Source organism: Manacus vitellinus, unplaced genomic scaffold (assembly GCF_001715985.3).
Source record: "Manacus vitellinus isolate BGI_N305 unplaced genomic scaffold, ASM171598v3 scaffold_77_pilon, whole genome shotgun sequence".
NCBI classification, from domain to species: domain Eukaryota; kingdom Metazoa; phylum Chordata; class Aves; order Passeriformes; family Pipridae; genus Manacus; species Manacus vitellinus.
The window spans coordinates 1,262,889-1,280,964 of record NW_021940802.1 but is presented as its reverse complement, the minus strand read 5'-3'; the positions used below and the strand labels follow the sequence as shown (position 1 = coordinate 1,280,964).

Below are 18,076 nucleotides of genomic sequence, written 5' to 3'. Positions count from 1 at the left end.
GAGCAGAGAGAATGAAGTTCCTGCCCTATTCAGAGATTGCAGGGTCGAGAATCAGCTCCTCTTCCTTCCCCATGGAGTCAGGCAGGTAAGTCTAACCTAGTCACCCTAAAATGCTTCTAATCCATGGAGAAATAGGCACCTCTGGGAGACAAGCTGTCAAATTTCAAGTTGAGTCCCATGAGCCATCATCAGGAAACATTTATTTATCCCGCTGGTTAACTAGCCCTGGGTTTGCCCTGCAGTTGGTTTTTATTTTCCTGTTTGCTTGCAGAGCAACTTAAAACAAACAGACCCCCAAAACAAACAAACAACAACAAAACAAACAAAAGACCAAAAACACCAAAACCATCTGATGTGAAAATGGAAAAAGAAAAAGATTCCCTTGTAGCTGGGCAGTTCTTGGCAACCACGGATCGTATGATTACAGTAAAGTGGAAAAACATCTGTATGTGGATGGCCCTGGACAGTGGCATGGAGGAGGAAGAAGCAGCAGGAAAAAGAGGGCAAGCAAAGCTCACACAGTGGCCAACTTCCACATCAGTCCTCAAAATAAGGCTTGTGAGTAATGAAGGAACTTTTTAGATGTGTGATGAGAGAAAGTGAATTTAATAAATCTGTATTTTTAAGTGTGCCTTCAGGAGTAAATTAGTCCCAGCGATCTGTTGTTTGCTGGATTGTATTACGGTGTTTTTTCCCTCCCAACTTTTTGTCAGGGCAAACTTTTCAGCTTTTCTGATCTTTCCTTTTCCCACTGTTTAGACTGATCCTGCCAAAGGGCAGTACAGGCAGGCCCTGTTTTCTGCTCTCCTCTCAGCTGGGAGGAGGGTGGTAACAGCTGTCCACATGATCACAGAAATTAGTGCATGGGCCGAGGGGTCTCTCACTCACCACCAGTTAAGGGAGATGTGAATAATCATTCTTCTCTCCCAATTCCAGCACAGAAGGTTGCAGTTCTTTCAAAGGAACGGGCCCCTCAACATCAACCACTACGCCAACAAGAAGAGCGCGGCCGAGAGCATGTTGGACATCGCCCTGCTCATGGCCAACGCCTCCCAGCTGAAGGCTGTGATGGAGCAAGGACCTTCTTTCAACTTCTACATCCCCCTCATCGTTCTCATCAGTCTGTCACTCACACTGCAAATCATGGTGGGAGTGCTCCTGATATTCCTTGGTAGGTGGCCACGGCGAGAGCCATTGATGTGTTTTTCTTGCAGCTGTTGTGTTTGGAAGTCTTTACCTCAGAACTGATCAAAGTTAGAATCATAGAATCATTTGGGTTGGAAAAGGCCCCTAAGAACATTGAGTCCAGAAGTTAACTCTGCCCTGCTGTGTTCACCCTTAATCCCTGTACATGAACACCACCACTACACATCTTTTAGTTATCTCCGGGGATGGTGACTCAGCCACTTCCCTGAGCAGCCTGTTCAAATGCTTGACAACTCTTTCAAGGGAAAAAAATTTTCTTAAACATCCAAAAATATTGATTTTCTCTTGAAACCCTAGAAATAGTGCAACAAAGGCAGGAAGGGCAGATTTATGTGGAATCCTCTATTTTTAGCAATGTTCTTATTTCCCAGAGTATGAATGTTTTTCTCAGCAGAAAGCCTGAGGAGGAAGGAAAATGATGAAATATCATAAAAGAAACATCAGTAGGCCAGATAGGATCATGCAGCCTGCCCAGTTTCATAATACTGTTTCCAGCAAGACCTGTTACTTAATCTTATGACTGAAATATGTTTCTTCCATATAAAAAAAAATTTACTGTGAATATGGAACTCTGAAAGAGAAGTGAAAGTCAAAATGCCCGTTTTCGTGTTGGTGGGGCACGTTGTCTTCAGCTTGGCCGTGTTCCTGCAACCAAACTGCATCTACCATTCCCCAGCTGGAGATCCCAAATCTCTAAGTGGGGACTGGTAGAAATATACTTGTTATTGTTAATTTTCAAATCCATGTTAAACTGAAATTAAAAAGAAAAATAGGTTACTTGGAGCAGCGTTTCACCCGAAGGGCATATCTCATCTGTTATCCACATGAAGTCATAGTGACTTCAGTCCAGAAATTTGAAATGACACATGACATCAAAATACAGTGTGAGTATAATCCTGGAACTTGCTTGGGAAAGCCTTTTTACTTTCTGCCTAAGAAATGTGATGTGACACCATTAGCATATGCTGGAAATCACTCATTCAAGAGGATGAGTTCAAATAGGAGTTGTGTTAAATGTGTGCTTTGGGCACGTTGAATGAGGCAGCTGTAGAATTAGTTCCCTGCTCCCTGCCTTCCCCTTCTCCCCTTTCTGTCATGTTGAATTACAGACCTTCACATTCCTAGAAATTCAGTGCAGTGGTTTTGCTGTTCTCAAAAACAGACATTTGATATTAACAGGTACAACACTGTGAGGCACAAGACACAGTATTTATCACTAAAAAATAGGTATTTTAAGTTAGTATTGCCAAATTGGTAGCACACTTATGTCCTGCACCCTCTGCCTTATTCTGTCAGGTAGAATATTGATCTAAGTAGCTGTAGAAACAGACTTATTTCTAAAAACAATGTCATTGCTGAGTGATCATGAATTACCCAAAAAAACCCAACTGAAACTCCACCAAGAGTGGAGACACAGCACTATTCTGGAAAACTGGGTTTTCTGTTTTGACCTTAAACAAGCCTTCAGTACCCTTCCTTGCTGTCTTAACCTACTGTGGTATTTTCCCCCGTGCTCTTGTGATGCCAAATGCAAAAAGAATCCAGTGGCTCTTTGCAGAGTTGCTGAAAACCTGTGACATGAATGAGCAGCACCCAAAGCCCCAGACTATCCCTTTAGAGAGTCAGGCAAAGATTCCTATGGAAATCAGAGGAAATGTTGAACCACACTGTTCACTGAAATAAATGACATCTCCACTGGAAGGAAACAGCTGTGGATCCCTTCTGCTGGTGTTATGTGATCATTTCTTCTCATAACCTTTTTCAAATCTTGCTCTTTAATGAGTGCAATAAGTCCAGTGTAAATGAAATGTGAGAGATGACACATGGGTGCCACCTTTGGCATCCCTGTCAGTCCTTCACTGTTCTGCTTTTTTAATCACAGCTGAAAAAGCAAGGTTCTGTTCAAGGAGGAAGTTCCTGGGGATCCAGGATATGCGTCTTGTAATATTGATAAGTAGCTGATGTAGCTTTTTTCTTTCTTACAAAAGAGACAGAATACAGCTGTCTCTGCATTTGGTAGGGTTGGTGCAAGAGCAAAATCCAGGTCTTGGCTCAGAGGAGATTCCAGAAAGGGACTGGAAAAAAACAACCTGTTGATACTGGGAGAGGTGGGAAGAGAGTCATGGAAAAATTAGCAAAATACGTGGATGTTCCTCAAGGCATCTCCCTGGTGGTTGTTTCAGCAGCCTTTGAGGCTATAAACAAGTTCCCTCTCTTTTTGTTGGGCAACAATTTCTCAGTGTGTGCTGAGCTATTGCTTTTTAGTGCTTGTTTCTGCAAGACATTGCCAAAATGGCTTAAGTGCTGTCAGTTTTATCTTTGTCACACTGAGAGTGACAAAGCCCTCGGCTTGTGGTGACACCCTCTTGGAACAGTGCTGTCCTGCTGAGGTCAAAGGAGAGGAAGAAGATAGGAAGAGAGGAAATAGGACATGAAGGTACAAAGATACAGGCATCAGAGTGAGAACTTGCTTTTCCCAATGTATATTTGGCCTACAGGAACAGTTTGCCACAAAATTCTGCCTCTACAATCTCCAAACAAAAGTCTGTGCCTCCATCCAGTTTCTTTCCTTGAGACAGGTTTTATCCTGGGAGCTACTAGTTCTCACAGTTTCTACGGGGGGTTAAAAGCTCTTCCTCCTTCAAAAGAGCCTTTTACAAAAACAATGTGAGAAATGTTCAGCAAACTTGTCCTTGAAAGTGATTTGGTGATCTTAACTTTTTGGAAGAAAAGCAAAGAATGTCTTGAAATAGTTTCAGTAGCATGAAATCATAGTAATCTAATCCCACTATAATAAAATACTTAAAGAATAACTGTTCTTAAGAACATTTTCACAAACACCCTCATCTTAAGCACTGTAATTACGAAGATAGGATTACTGCAATTCTGCTTCAAAATTTAGAGCTCTTCCTAAACTAACAAGCATTACTTGTCTTCTCTGACCCTCCTTTGGACAAAGGGACAGCTCTGAAAGTGTCAGCTTGCCTTTCAGCATGATTTCTTTTAACTTGCATGACAGGTTAGGCCATTATTACCTCTCCTTTTTAAACCAACCATCTGAAATGCCTTTTTTTTCCACATTTCAGAATTAATTTTTCCATTTCATTTATTCTGCTTCATTCACATGGCAGTTACTAGAGTCCCTCAAGGTCCTGGTGGGATGCAAACATCCATGTACCTCCAGATGCTTTACAGACCTGTAAACTCACTTCAAGGTTGAGGTACTACTGAGGCTAAATTATTTCATGCCTACAGAGGTGTGCAGGAGCTTCTCAGACAGTTCCCCCCCACTGTTCTTCACTGCTTTACCTGGCCTGTGATGTTTGACTACACTACTTTAGCAAACAGGACTTGAACAGGTGCCCAGAATTCCTTGAAACCAGAACAAGCATTAGGCTTCCAAATTAGGGACACCAGATGAACCTGGCTTTTAGTATTTCAGCATCGTGAGTGTGTTTGCCACCACTCAACTGCTGCCACAAGCAAGGGAGTCTGTGGTTTGGCTCTGCAGTGTTGGCAGGGTCATTGAGTCACACAAATAACAAAGTTGATCTCCTGCAGTAGAGTCATATAAGCTGCACATCTGTGTATGTGCCTGTCAGAAGGAGCTCTAAGTTTTATTTATGTTGCTGCAAAAACTTGTCAGGTATAAACTTTCTCTTGCAGACACAAGCTCCAGTGACCTATGCAAAACCCATTCTCAAAACTTGTTCCAGGGTTCCTCTTCACTCATTCTACCAGCATCAAAGAAATGTAGCTGAGGATCTGAGCTGCAGAGCCCTTACTGCAAGGGAACTGTGGAAAATGTTGGGTATTCACATGATGTTTTAGTGGCTGTTTGGGCAAAGTTTGGACTTGATGATCTTGGAGGTCTTTTCCAGCCTTAGTGATTCTAAGACATCAGGCAAGCACCTCAGACTTCTCACTGTCCTGTACCAAGCCTATTATCAGCCCAGTGTAACTAATTTGTATGTTTTCACAAGGCCTGGAGTCAAAATTTACACTAAATTAATGCTATCTCCCTTGTGTGATCCTCCCTCACTCCCATTAGAAGTTCAAGCAAAAAGCAACTGCAAGAAACAAAGGAAAATGTTTACACAGCTGATGCTCTCTGTAGGAAGGGCTGCAGCTACACTGCTCCAACATCTCCCTCTGTTTAACAGAGAGAGAGCCCTTGCTTTCTAAAAACAGAGCCAGGGCAAAAGCAGGGAGTACAAGGGAGTACAAGCTGGGGAAGGGCACCAGCACAGAAAAAAAATCCAGCAGTGGTAAAGAGATTTGTAGCATTTTAATGGTGGGAAATTTAGCTTCATCCTGTCAGGGCTTCAAAACTTCATGTGTTCAAGACTGAAATAATTTTTAAATGCTTAAAGCCTGCTACAAAGCTAGGCTTCAAAAGATCAAGAGTTCAGAAGATTCCTAGTAATGTTAGTGCATCCATTACTTCCTATGTGCCTCCACAGAGATTAGATGCTAATTACTGGAAGTTAATAGGCTCCTTGTGGTTACAGACCTTCCCCTTAGCATTTTTACTGACACTGCAGAATATCTGACTTCCCTTTTAAATATGACTGATGCAAATAGCTCAGCATAAGAGAAATCCTTGAACTACATCAGTATGAAGACTTTTATTCTGGATTTTGAAATATTCATCTCACTAAACTTTTTTTTTTTTTCTCCTCTCTCTTTGAAGTAAAATATGACCTTAACAACCCTGCAAAACATGGAAAGCTGGATTTCCTCAACAACCTTGCAACTGGACTAGTATTCATTATAGTAGTTGTGAATATTTTTATCACTGCCTTTGGAGTGCAGAAACCAATTGCTGATTCAGCACCAAAACAATAAGTACCAGGTGAGTGTGGTCTCCCTGCACCATAAGGTAGCAGGGCATGGCATCCAGGAATGCAGGGCACACTGGGGCATGGCTTTAGGCCTTGCCTATACAGTTCTAGTCCCTGCAGGTAACTGAGTTCACTTCACATTAATGCAGAAGCAGCTGGGAACTGGTAAATGATGAGAGTGTTTGTAAATGTGGAGTTCAAAAGTTGATGGCAACCTGACCCTGTCAGGGGCCCCTTGCATGTGCCAGGATAGGAAGTGTGAGGATTGCCCTGCCTCAGGCACTCCTTTTCCTCACTGCTGACTAAGACAATAAGGGAAAAAGTGTTGTTTGGCTTTCTCCAAATGCCTCTCCTTTCTTTAAGGAAGGTTTGAATCCAGTCTGTCCCGAGCACTGAAGACTTAATCTGTTTCCAAGTAAGCAGGGCTATTGTCTGACATGTAACACTGCATGTCCTGGAACCCTCAGTTCCTCTGCACATACTGTGGCTGTTCTGTCCTCCCAAGGGCTGGGCTCTGCTTTTGGGGGGAGACTCAGCCCCCAAAAATGAGCCCTATCACTTTACACATGGCCATTTAGAACAAGATTGTTGCTCTACCTTCACTGTCAGCTGAAGCACTAACCCCAGAATTGCACTGGCCAAGCCAAGGGAGCTGAATGAAGAATTATTGGAATTTTAGCTGCCTTCACAGGGCAAAACACACAGAATGGCCAGGAACAGAGGCAGAGACGAGAATCTGAGATAGGCATAAGGAAATAGCAGTGGTTTTTTTGTACCATGCCTGGCTGCTTAGCTGGCACCAGCTGGCAAGGAGGTGCTCTTGACAGCATTTGTGTTGGAGCTTCTCCTCTACTGTTCCTTCTGCTCTGCACAGACTGTCAACCCAAAGGGTTTTGTGGCTTCATCATGACTGGGATTGTGAAGTGCCTAGCTAGAAAGCCAGGTTAAATGAGAAACATTGCTGCAGCGTCTCTGAGATTGTCTGAGAGCATGAAACACAGTTCAGAGTCTCAGTAAAGAAGAAACAGTAGCTGGTTTATGTAAACTCAGGTAGAGGCAAGACCAGAGGATGTGTAAAGCAAGTTTTCCTATGTACCAAACCACCAGCTGTGGGCTCCTGCCTTCATGCTCTCAAACCTGCAGGTCCCTAATAAAACAGCCAAATGTGGTGTCCAGGACCTGTGTATCTCTTTGCTCCAGACTTGTTAAATGTAAAAGTTCTGTATTGCTTTGGAACATTACAGCTGTTGTTTGCTCATCTGTACACGTTGCCCTTGCCAAAAACACCTGGTCATCTGAATGTAACTTGAAAAAATGGGTGGTTTTCAGTCTGGTGCCACAGTCTTCTCAAAACCCTGAGAGAGGTGGGTGGCCACCATTTTCTGGCCTCACCTTTGCTGTTATGCACTCTTTTCCACAGAAACTCAATTCCCCCTTTAAAGTAAATGTGTCGTTTGTTGTAATTCATGTATCACTAATATCTCAGTATCTTTGCATTACAGAGACCTGGAGCATTCATTCCAGATGCCATTTGCACTTGAGCCAGTTACACCTGGACACAGTGGGGAAGACAAAATTATCTGAAGGAGCTGGACACACTGAGCAGCCTTCTCAAGTTTCCAACAACCAATACGTTTGTGTACCTAAAATTTTCCCTTCTGTTAATATTTAAACTGTTTGGAATCTAGGAAAAGGTTGATTTTGCCCCAAGGACAGTGCTTTTCTGCAATATTGGCATTTCAATCTCTGTAGGAACTCATTCTTTTTCAGAGAAGTGACATAAGCTCATCGAACAAGGAAATATCCTCTGGTAGCACTTCACAGGACTTTTCTTTTTATGTGCCTTTGGTTTTTGTGGCAATTTGTCATTTCCACCATGGTAAGAAACGTCAGGCCTTGGATTCTGGCATGGCCACATTGTCCTTTATTTCACAGCTTGGCACCAAGCCCATGTACTCTGTAGCCCAGCTCTTTCTTTGCAGAGTGCAAAGGTAACTGTGCCTTGTTTTCCTTTTCTATTCTACTCTAGCTAAAGGAAAGATGAGACAAACAGAAACAATCAGCTCTCTTTTGTCCAGTTTTGCTCACAGGTACTCGTTTGTCTTGTTTCTTCATCTCTGGACACACTTAAAGTTTCCTGTCCTTCGTGCAGACACACAAATAACCTAATTGTTAATAGTTTCTTGCTATGAACTGCTATTCCCTGTATTCTGTGCATTGTATGTATTTCATGGAATCACAGAATGGTTTGGGGTGGGTGGGACCTTGAATATTATGTTGTTCCACCCCCTGCCCTGGGCAGGGACACCTTCCACTAGCCCAGGTTGCTCCAAGCCCCGTCCAACCTGACCTTGGACACTTCCAGGGATGGGGCAGCCACAGCTTCTCTGGGCAACCTGTGCCAGGGCCTCACCACCCTCATTGTAAAAAACTTCTTTCTTATATCAAATTTCTGGAAACCCTGTTAGAAGCAGCACCTTTTCTAGGCTCAACTGGAAAACTGGAGGATTGAGGGTGAACTGTACCTGTAAACTGGTCCCAAGTGCCTGTCAGCAATTCAAGTGGCAAAATGAAAGAAGTTTGTCTCTCTATGGCTGAATTTTCCCTCTTCCCATCATTGATTGCTGCAATTTTGTTACTCTTATGAATTTATGGCTGAAAGCATAAGTAATTTTTAAATTTTTATTTTTAAGTATATATATATATAGAGAGAAATATCTTCTAGTTCTTACCTGCTGGCTCAGGGACTGATACTTTTTCTAAATACACTATTGCTAGTAATGGTGTGAGTTACAACAAAAACATTTCAGTCATTTTATTTCATCTGCAATCAGAAAAATTCAACTTTTCTAGGTTGTGCTTATGTGTAGATGCAGATTTGTACTAATCCATTTCCTTACCATTAATTTTCAAATGCTCCCTTGCACATAGGAATGGAAGTTTGACTTCCATGTGTTCATTTCATTTACAGTTTTTATTGCTCACATTTCTCTTTGGTTATGTCTCAAGGCTCACTGATGTACAAGATCTTCATGTACATGTTCTGTAAGAATTGCTAACAGAAAACAAATCAGAAACTTGTGTGATGAGTAATGGAATTATTTTTGATTTTTTTAATTTGTCTTTTGTTGCTTCATTTCCATTGTAACATGTATTTAACCAGCATCTGGCAGTCAATGTTTTAATTGTGTGTGCTGTACCAGTTTAAACATAGCTCAGAACAAGTTCTGAATGAGGCATTTAGAACCATTTCCTGTATTAATGTTTTTACAAACCAGCCAACTGTTGAAGGACTGTTTATCCCTCCCTGTGCTGTCACACTGTTGATGCTGCAGTGCAGAGAATTCACTGCCCACAGAGCAGTGCTGAAAGTCTGAAAGCCTTTCTTTTGAAGGAAATAAGTGACTGTAGGCAGAGCCCTTCCAGTATGAAATTTACCTGTAGCTCAACACTGGGCAGTAATGTTGATAAGATTCTTGGCTGTATCACCTTTTCTACTTTCAGCATTCTTCTCCCTGGAATATTTTGCCTGTCTGCACATCTGATTTGGCTGGAGAGGCTTTCTGGGGGCAGCTGCCTCTGTTCTGTACAAGGAACTTTGTACCTAAGCTAGGTGTCTTGTTGCTTTGTGCTGTCCTAAATACATAACCTGTCCAAAAGTCACTCTTAAGTATGATTATTAGATATTTTTCATTGCCAGATTTTCATCCTTCTAGTTTTTTAACCAAGACGTAAAAGCAGGAAGAAAAGTCTTTCTGGCACTTAGTTCATCCTGTCATTTGTTGAGTTGTCCTTGCCACCCCAAGGGCAGGTGCAGACAGACACCCAGGCTCTGCTGATGTTTGCTGGCTCCATACTCTGGGGGATTGGGCCCACTTTTGATCGTGCTTCTTACTGCCACAGCCCTGTCCTGTCATGGAATCACAGCATGGTTTGGGTTGGAAGGGACCCTAAAGCTCATCTATTCACTCCCTGCCATGGGCAGGGACACCTTCCACTGGCCCAGGTTGCTCCAAGCCCTGTCCAACCTGGCCTGGGACACTTCAGGGGTGGGGCAGCCACAGCTTCCTGCTGGGCAACCTGTGCTGGGCCTCTCCCACCCTCACAGGGAACAATTCCTTCCCATATCCCATCTATTGCTGCCCTCTGGCAGTGGGAAGCCATTCCCTGTGTCCTGTCCCTCCATCCCTTGTCCCCAGTCCCTCTCCAGCTCTCCTGGAGCCCCTTTAGGCCCTGCCAGGGGCTCTCAGGTCTCCCTGGAGCCTTCTCTTCTCCAGGGGAACCCCCCCAGCTCTCCCAGCCTGGCTCCAGAGCAGAGGGGCTCCAGCCCTCCAGCTCCATGGCCTCCTCTGGACTTACTCCAACAGCTCCACATCTTTCTTTTGCTGAGGCCCCAGACCTGGACTCATGAGGCTCCTGGACTCTGCCTCCAGGCAGAGTAGAGGGGGAGAATCGCCTCTTATGAGCATGATCATGTTTGTCTTACAGTGAAACACTTGAAAGCAGTGCAGGGGTACAGTACAGACACACCTGGACTTTTTCCCTTTTATTCTCCTCTTTATTGGACCATAATTATTCAGGTCACTCAGGCAAAGAAGGTTTCAGTGGGTTTCTCCTGAAAAATGTAATAGTTGTTCTTGGAGCATCTGCCCTGCTGAGCTGCTGTCCAGCACAAACTACCAAGGCTTGTGTATCCCATCACCTGGCAGCCTGTGGAGTTAGCAGAATCCAGAGCAGGAGGGCAGGGAACACTCACCAGGCAGTTCTCAACTGCAGCTTCTCAGCTGCAGATTCCAGTGGACTTGGCAAGACAGAGGTTCTGGAACTGTTAGAATGAAAGAAAAAAATACTGGAAGCTTGAACACATTGTGGGATGCCAAGAGCTGGATTTGGAGCTGTGCAGTGAGGGGATGGGTGCCTGTTCAATTGGAGTCTGCCAGAGCCAGGCTCAGAACCACAACAAAAACCTGTCAGGAATCCTTGTGCTTCCTGACCTCCTGCAAGTGGGACTGAAACATCACAACAGAGAGAGCCTGGTCTCTTCTTCTGTTTCTAAACGTACAAAAACCTGATCTGAGAGCCATCCATTGGCCTCTGAGGCTGTGTGGGCACCAGCAGCATTGCCACTGGATGTCCTTTTGAAATAAAAAGGCTGCTGGTTTATTCCCATGTCTTTTATTGTGATTAAGATTTGCAAAACACCCTCAGGCTTGCAATCTGTATTTTAAGTCTCTGAAGCCTTCAGAGCTCATGTATTTTTTAGCAAACAAAAGCATCTGCAAGTTGGTTTCAAATATAAATAATTTAATCATGGGATCATTATTCTTTTAAGTCAGGTGCTGCTTTAAAATCCTGGCGAGAATCTCTGAGGGGAGGCAAACAAATCCATGGGTTTGACTCGTTCTTTGGTTTGCTGTGCTTCTCCAGAGTTCTTGGTTGGAGGCAAATACTTCCCTTAAAAAGAGGTCATCAATAATGAAGCGAGATGAATTTTCCAGGCTGCGTGGGGAGCGGTTCGTGCCAGGTCAGCCGTTTGCTCCTGTTTCATAAGCTGCTGGGCAGGGTGAGCATTGCACATGGTGCTTCTCATTAGTCTCTTCAGCATCCCACAACTGCCTGGGCTGAGATTTTCAGCGTAGCTGTACTTACTGAAGCAGGTGACAACAACTATATTTACTGGAACTGACTTTTTAAGTGTTTGTCTTTTAAACCAGGTCACTGCTGGAGCTTATTCTGCTGCTGAGTCTTACATAAAATGGGCTGAAGCAGAAAGCATCATCCTGGTTGAGCTGTTTTCAGCTCAACTGCCATTCAGAAGGTGTTTTAATTTCTTCTAACGACTGCTTTACCCTCAGTAAGTTGGCAGACAGCACTAAGTTGGGTGGGAGTGTTGATCTGCTGGAGGGCAGGAATGCTCTGCAGGGGGATCTGGAGAGGCTGGATCCATGGGCTGAGGCCAATTGTATGAGGGTCAGCAAGGCCAAGTACCACATCCTGCACTTGGGTCACAACAGCCCCCTGCAGCTCCAGGCATGGGGAAAAGCAGCTGGAAAGGCTGGAAAAGGCCCTGGGGGTGCTGGTGACAGCGGCTGAATGTGAGCCCAGGTGTGCCCAGGTGGGCAGGAAGGCCAAGGGCACCTGGGCTATGCCAGCATTGGTGTGGCAGCAGGACCAGGGCAGTGACTGTGCCCCTGGGCTGGGCACTGGTGAGGCCACACCTCAAATCCCGGGGGCAGTTTTGGGACCCTCACTACAGGAAGGACATAGAGGAGCTGGAGTGTGTCCAGAGAAGGGAATGGAGCTGGGGAAGGGGCTGGAGCATCAGGAACAGCTGAGGGAGCTGGGGGGGCTCAACCTGGAGAAAAGGAGGCTCAGGGGGGACCTTCTCACTCTCTCCAACTCCCTGACAGGAGGGGGGAGCTGGGGGGAGTCGGGCTCTTCTCCCAGGGAACAAGGGACAGGATGAGAGGAAACAACCTCAAATTGTGCCAGGGGAGGGTCAGGTTGGACATCAGGAGGAATTTCTTCATGGAAAGGGTGGTCAGACATTGGAAAGAGCCATCCAGGGATGTGGTGAAGTCTCCATCCCTGAAGAAATGACTGGAAATGGCACTGCTGTTCTTTAGTTGACAACGTGGTGATTGGTCAAAGATGGGACTTGATCTTGGAGGTCTTTTCCAGCCTTAATGATTCTGTAATTCTGTGTCTTCCTGCAAGTCACACTGGGCCCTGCCAGCCACACTTTGGTGTAGGTGCTGCTTGACTGGGGCTCCCTGCCCTGTACCAAAAGTACCAGTGCACTGCACTCATCCCCTTGGTCCAGGGCACAGGCTTGTCACTACGTGTCACCCGAAAAGCTTGGGTGCTCTTTTATTGCTTGAAGAAGATGCAACATGACAATCTTGATCATTCAAATATTTACAAAAGAGTTCTCACAAATGAGTGACAGAATCCAAACATTAAGCTTAGCTGATTTTCTAACATACCAGAGGGGTTGCCACTGTAAGTTTTATCTGATTCAGGAAAAGCTGTATTTGGTACCACTTTATGCGCCATTTTCCAGTGGGGACCTGAACAACAACAAGCCTTCAAACAGATTAAGCAGGAGATTGCCCATGCAGTAGCCATGACTAGCCCTTGGGCCAGTCAGGACAGGACAGGACGTGAAGAACGTACTGAGCCCAGATGGTCAAGTGCTTCTGACAGATAAATCCTCCATTCTGAATCGATGGTCTGAACACTTTCAGACTCTCTTCAGTACCAACCATGTAGTCCAAGACTCAGCTATTCAGTCCATCACACAACAACCAGTGAAGAATGAATTGGATATTGCCCCCACTTTGGGAGAAACCCTTAAGGCCATACAGCAGGTGAAAATCAGCAAGGCAGCTGGGGTTGATGGAATTCCACCTGAAGTATGGAAACATGGGGGCCAAGCACTCCATGCTAAATTTCATGAGTTTGTGGTGCACTGTTGGGAACTAGGCCAACTACCATCAGACCTTCGTGATGCAGTCATCATCACTTTGTATAAGAAAGGAGTTAAATCAGACTGTTCAGATTACTGAGGTATTACTCTGCTCTCCATTGCTGGCAAAATCCTGGCAAGAATACTCTTGAACAGACTAATACCCACTATAGCAGAAGGAATCCTGCCTGAAAGTCAGTGTGGTTTCAGAGCCAACAGGAGTACCACAGACATGGTGTTTGTTCTCAGACAACTGCAAGAGAAGTGCAGGGAACAGAACAAAGGTCTCTGTAACCTTTGTTGATCTCACCAAGGCTTTCGATACTGTGAGCAGAAAAGGTCTGTGGCAGATTTTGGAACGTTCAGGTTGTCCCCCCAAGTTCCTTGAAATGATCATCTCACTCCATGAGGATCAGCACGGCCAAGTCAGATATGGCAACACACTTTCTGAGCCCTTTCTGATAACTAATGGTGTGAAACAAGGCTGTGTTCTCGCTCCTACCCTATTCACAATCTTTTCCAGCAGGATGCTCCAAAGGGCCATGGCAGACCTGGATGATCAGGACGGGATCTACATTCGATACCGTACTGATGGAAGCCTTTTCAACCCAAGGTGACTGAAGGCCCACACCAAGACCTTAAACCATCTTGTCCAGGAGCTGCTTTATGCTGATGACGCCGCCCTTGTTGCCCACACAGAAGCAGCTCTGCAGCGTTTAACATCCTGCTTTGCTGAGGCTGCTGAGCTCTTTGGGCTGGAAGTCAGCTTAGAGAAGACAGAAGTTCTCCATCAACCTGCACCTCAGGAAGTCTTCCATCATCCCCACATCACCATTGGCCAGTCAGAGCTCAAATCAGTCCAGCAGTTTAATTACCCAGGCAGCCTCATCTCCTCGGATGGTGAGATTGATGGGGAGATGGACAACAGGTTAGCAAAGGCATCGAGAGCTTTGGGAAAACTCCATCAAAGAGTTTGGCAAAATAAACACCTGAAGAAAAGCACCAAGATCAGTGTTTACAGAGCCACAGTGCTGTCTGCTCTCTCATATGGATCTGAATCCTGGGTCATCTACAGCCACCACCTGCGACTCCTGGAACGCTTCCATCAACGCTGCCTCTGTACAATCCTGAACATCCACTGGTCAGATGATGTGACCAATCCATCTGTTCTAGAACAGGCAGCAGTCACAAGCATTGAGGCCATGTTGCTGAGAACACAGCTGTGCTGGGCAGGGCACGTCTCCAGGATGAAGGACCAACCACCCCCTCCCTAAGATCCTGCTCTATGGTGAACTTGCCACTGGGTGCTGCAAGAGAGGAGCCCCAAAGAGGAGATACAAGGACTGCCTGAAACAACATCTCGGCCTTGGCCACATTGATCAACATAACTGATATGCTCTGGCCTCCCATCAGGAGGCCTGGAGACACCCCAACTCTAACGCTGCTGATGCCTTTGAGAATGCAGCAGGATCACCCTTGAAGAGAAAAGACAACGCAGAAAGAATCGGGTCCTGCAGAATTTACCACCTGAGGAGTCTTTCTGCTGTGCCTTTTGCAACCGGGTGTACCTGTCTTGAATTGGCCTCTTTAGCCACCAGCATGCTTGTAACAAATGTAGATAGAGCCCTTCCCAAATCTTCATTCATGAAGCCCAGCCATGATGATAAATTTTACAATTTATTTCTAAAAAGCACCTAAAAAATGATCAAAAGCTGGTCCTTGTTCTGCAATATGATTTTGTCAAACCACATGAGAACAGGTCCTGCTGAAAGAGTATTTGGTTACTGCAGGGCAGTGGGGACACTTAAAAGAAAACTGATTATATGTTTGCATACATATGACTCACATCTTTGATAACCTGCACATTCAAATCCACCACTCCTTGAAAATAATTCAACAAATCTCCCATAAAGGTAGAGGCAGTGGAGGGCATTAAGAAATTAAAAAATAATAAAAACAGGAGCTTCTCCCAGCAGTTTTCTGGGCTGTGTGGAAGGAGATGACCTAGCAGAGCAGGCATGGTCCTGTTCCGGTCTTAAAGACAACCCATTTGGTTTTACCACTATTCAACCCATACCCAGGAAAGGATACTGCAGAGGGATGGTGGAGATACAACATTTCCCTTAGAACAGTCTGGAAACAACTGGTGCCCCAGATAGCACCAGATGGTGGCTATTTGTAAATCCTTTATTTTATTTTCCTAGTAGAAAGCAGCACAGCTCTTTAAGGTCACTTAAATATACACAAATTTAATGACCTCAAAGTGAAGTTCCCTCATTGTAAAGACCACCCCACCCAGTATATTCAGATGCAGATTTTGCCCCCAGGAACAGAGGACAGGATGTATCTTGGAAAAAACCTCCCACAGCAATGGGAAATGTTCTCTATGGAACACAATTCAGCACTTCAGTTTGGTTCACACACCACAGGGCACCAAGTCTTGGAAAGCAGGGAATCTCTGACTCAGGATGACTGCTAAGCTTGAGCTAACTGCCCTCTTGGAAGCATTCAGAAGGGAAGAGAGTTTGCTGTGTCCCAAATTCCCACTCCTTTATCTTGGAAAGCAACATGGCTGAGGAGCAGATGCCTTTTTCCCATGGGAAAGGGAGAGGTCTCTGCCTTATAGCTGAAATACATAAGGAGCAGGAGAGGAGCTGCCAAATCTCATCTCCTTAGAGGGAGGACTCCACCCCCCTGGTGTTGTGTGGGGGTCTTGCCACAGCCCATTAATATTCACAGGTGATCAACAAGACTGAACCAGAGCCAGAAGCTGAGACATTACTAGAGCAAGAAATAAATTAAAATAAATGAGAAAAGGCACTTGAGGAAGAGTTAAATATCATCATGGCCACAGCAGAGTTTCCATCAGAGGCTGGGTTACATCCAGATGCTGCAGGACAATGTGTCAGCTGTACCCAGAGTTTCATCCTTCTCCCACCACCAATTATTCCCATCCTGACCCTTGAACACACCCAGCAGCAGTGGAGGGGGGCAGGGAGGGCAGAAGCATGGCAAGAGCTGACAGAACTGCTCCTGCTGAGTGATGGCAGATGGCTCTCGGGCATGTCAGAGGGCAGGAACCCACTGTCAGAGGTACCTCCACAGCCAAAGCACTGACAGGAGAAAATGTGGTGCATAAAGGCTCTGCTGGCACAGAATCATTTAGGTTGGAAGGGATCTTTGAGATCATTGAGTCCAACCTTTGACCAATCACCACCTTGTCAACTAGACCAGAACACGCCCAATGCCACATCCAGTCATTTCTTGAACACCTCCAGGACTGGTAAATCCACCACGTCCTGGGCAGCCCCTTTCAATGCCTGACAACCCTTTCCATGAAGAAATTCCTCCTGAACCTTCCCTGGCACAGCTTGAGGCCATTTCCTCTCATCCTGTCCCTTGTTCCCTGGGAGAAGAACCCAATCCCCTCCTGCTCCCCCCTCCTGTCAGGGAGCTGGAGAGAGTGAGAAGGTCCTGCCTGAGCCTCCTTTTCCCCAGGCTGAGCCCCCCCAGCTCCCTCAGCTGCTCCTGGTGCTCCAGACCCTTCCCCAGCTCCATTCCCTTCATGCTCCAGCTCCTCAAGGCCTTTTTTGTCATGAAGGGCCCAAAACTGCCCCCGGGATTTGAGGTGTGACCCCACCAGTGCCCAGCACAGGGGGACAGTCCCTGCCCTGGGCCTGTGGCCACACCATGGCTGGTACAGCCCAGGAGCCCTTGGCCTTCCTGCCCCCCTGGGCACACCTGGGCTCATGTTCAGCCACACCAGCACCCCTGTCCAGCCCCTCTGCCCCCCTGGGCTGTGAATGCCCACGCTCAGCCTCACCCCCACCGTGCCATGGCTGGGTCACTGGGTTGTGTCACCAACACGTCATTGCAGGACAGGCTGTGATAGATGGTGGAAGACACAGAATACAATCTTTTCAAGAATAATATCCAACCAGTAATTATCCAACTTCCTAATAGGGTGGTGACAAAAAATTACCCGCCCTGCTATTGGGTGCTGTGGGTTATTTTGCACTCACTGTCCTCTTCCTCCACAGTTTGCTGAAGATCTGTTTTCATGGTTTGTTTTCCTGCCTTGGGTTCTCATAACAAGAACTGTTTACTGACCTGGCTACCTTCTCAAGGAGAGGGAGCTCCCAGAGCCATGGCTCCCAGCTGGGAAAAGAGATTACCCAGCGACTCCTCATCAGACAAGTTGGGCTTTGTCCAATGGAGATGGCAAAAACTCAGGTTCCTTTTTCTCCCATGATGATTTTTCCATGATCCTTCATGATGTTTGCCACTCCTCCTCTTCTTTTTTCCAATCTCCCAGCCCAGAGGCCGCCCCAACCCCCTTTTAATGGTACAAGTTTTGATTAGTTGGGAGGTGAGTGGTAAATCTTGTGCCATGGTATGAAGCACCACACCAGGACTCCTGAAACATTGCCAACTGTTTTCATCAGTGCCAAAAACATTCAAGAATGAATCAGTTTCATCACCACCCAACATTACCCCAGATTTCTGGCATCGAGGATGAAATTTAAACTGTTGGGAAGGCCTTATGTTTCAGATTTGT

The 18,076-nt window shown here is 45.6% G+C and overlaps 1 protein-coding gene across 1 annotated transcript; it reads left to right on the top strand.

Moving 5' to 3' along the window:
* The first annotated feature begins 942 nt into the window (after positions 1-942).
* On the top strand, positions 943-8,329 carry NINJ1 (ninjurin 1). Its single transcript, XM_018084859.3, has 3 exons — positions 943-1,171; positions 5,900-6,061; positions 7,553-8,329. Exons 1-2 carry the CDS (start codon positions 1,018-1,020, stop codon positions 6,052-6,054), a joined length of 309 nt encoding a protein of 102 aa, XP_017940348.2. The 5' UTR covers positions 943-1,017; the 3' UTR covers positions 6,055-6,061; positions 7,553-8,329.
* The last annotated feature ends 9,747 nt before the right edge of the window (positions 8,330-18,076 follow it).

Bases quoted from the DNA above. Each gene is read 5' to 3' on its own strand.
- NINJ1 (XM_018084859.3), top strand. From the start codon at position 1,018: ATGTTGGACATCGCCCTGCTCATGGCCAACGCCTCCCAGCTGAAGGCT. The intron at 1,172-5,899 runs GTAGGTGGCCAC...CTCTCTTTGAAG, and splicing joins AGTGCTCCTGATATTCCTTG to TAAAATATGACCTTAACAAC.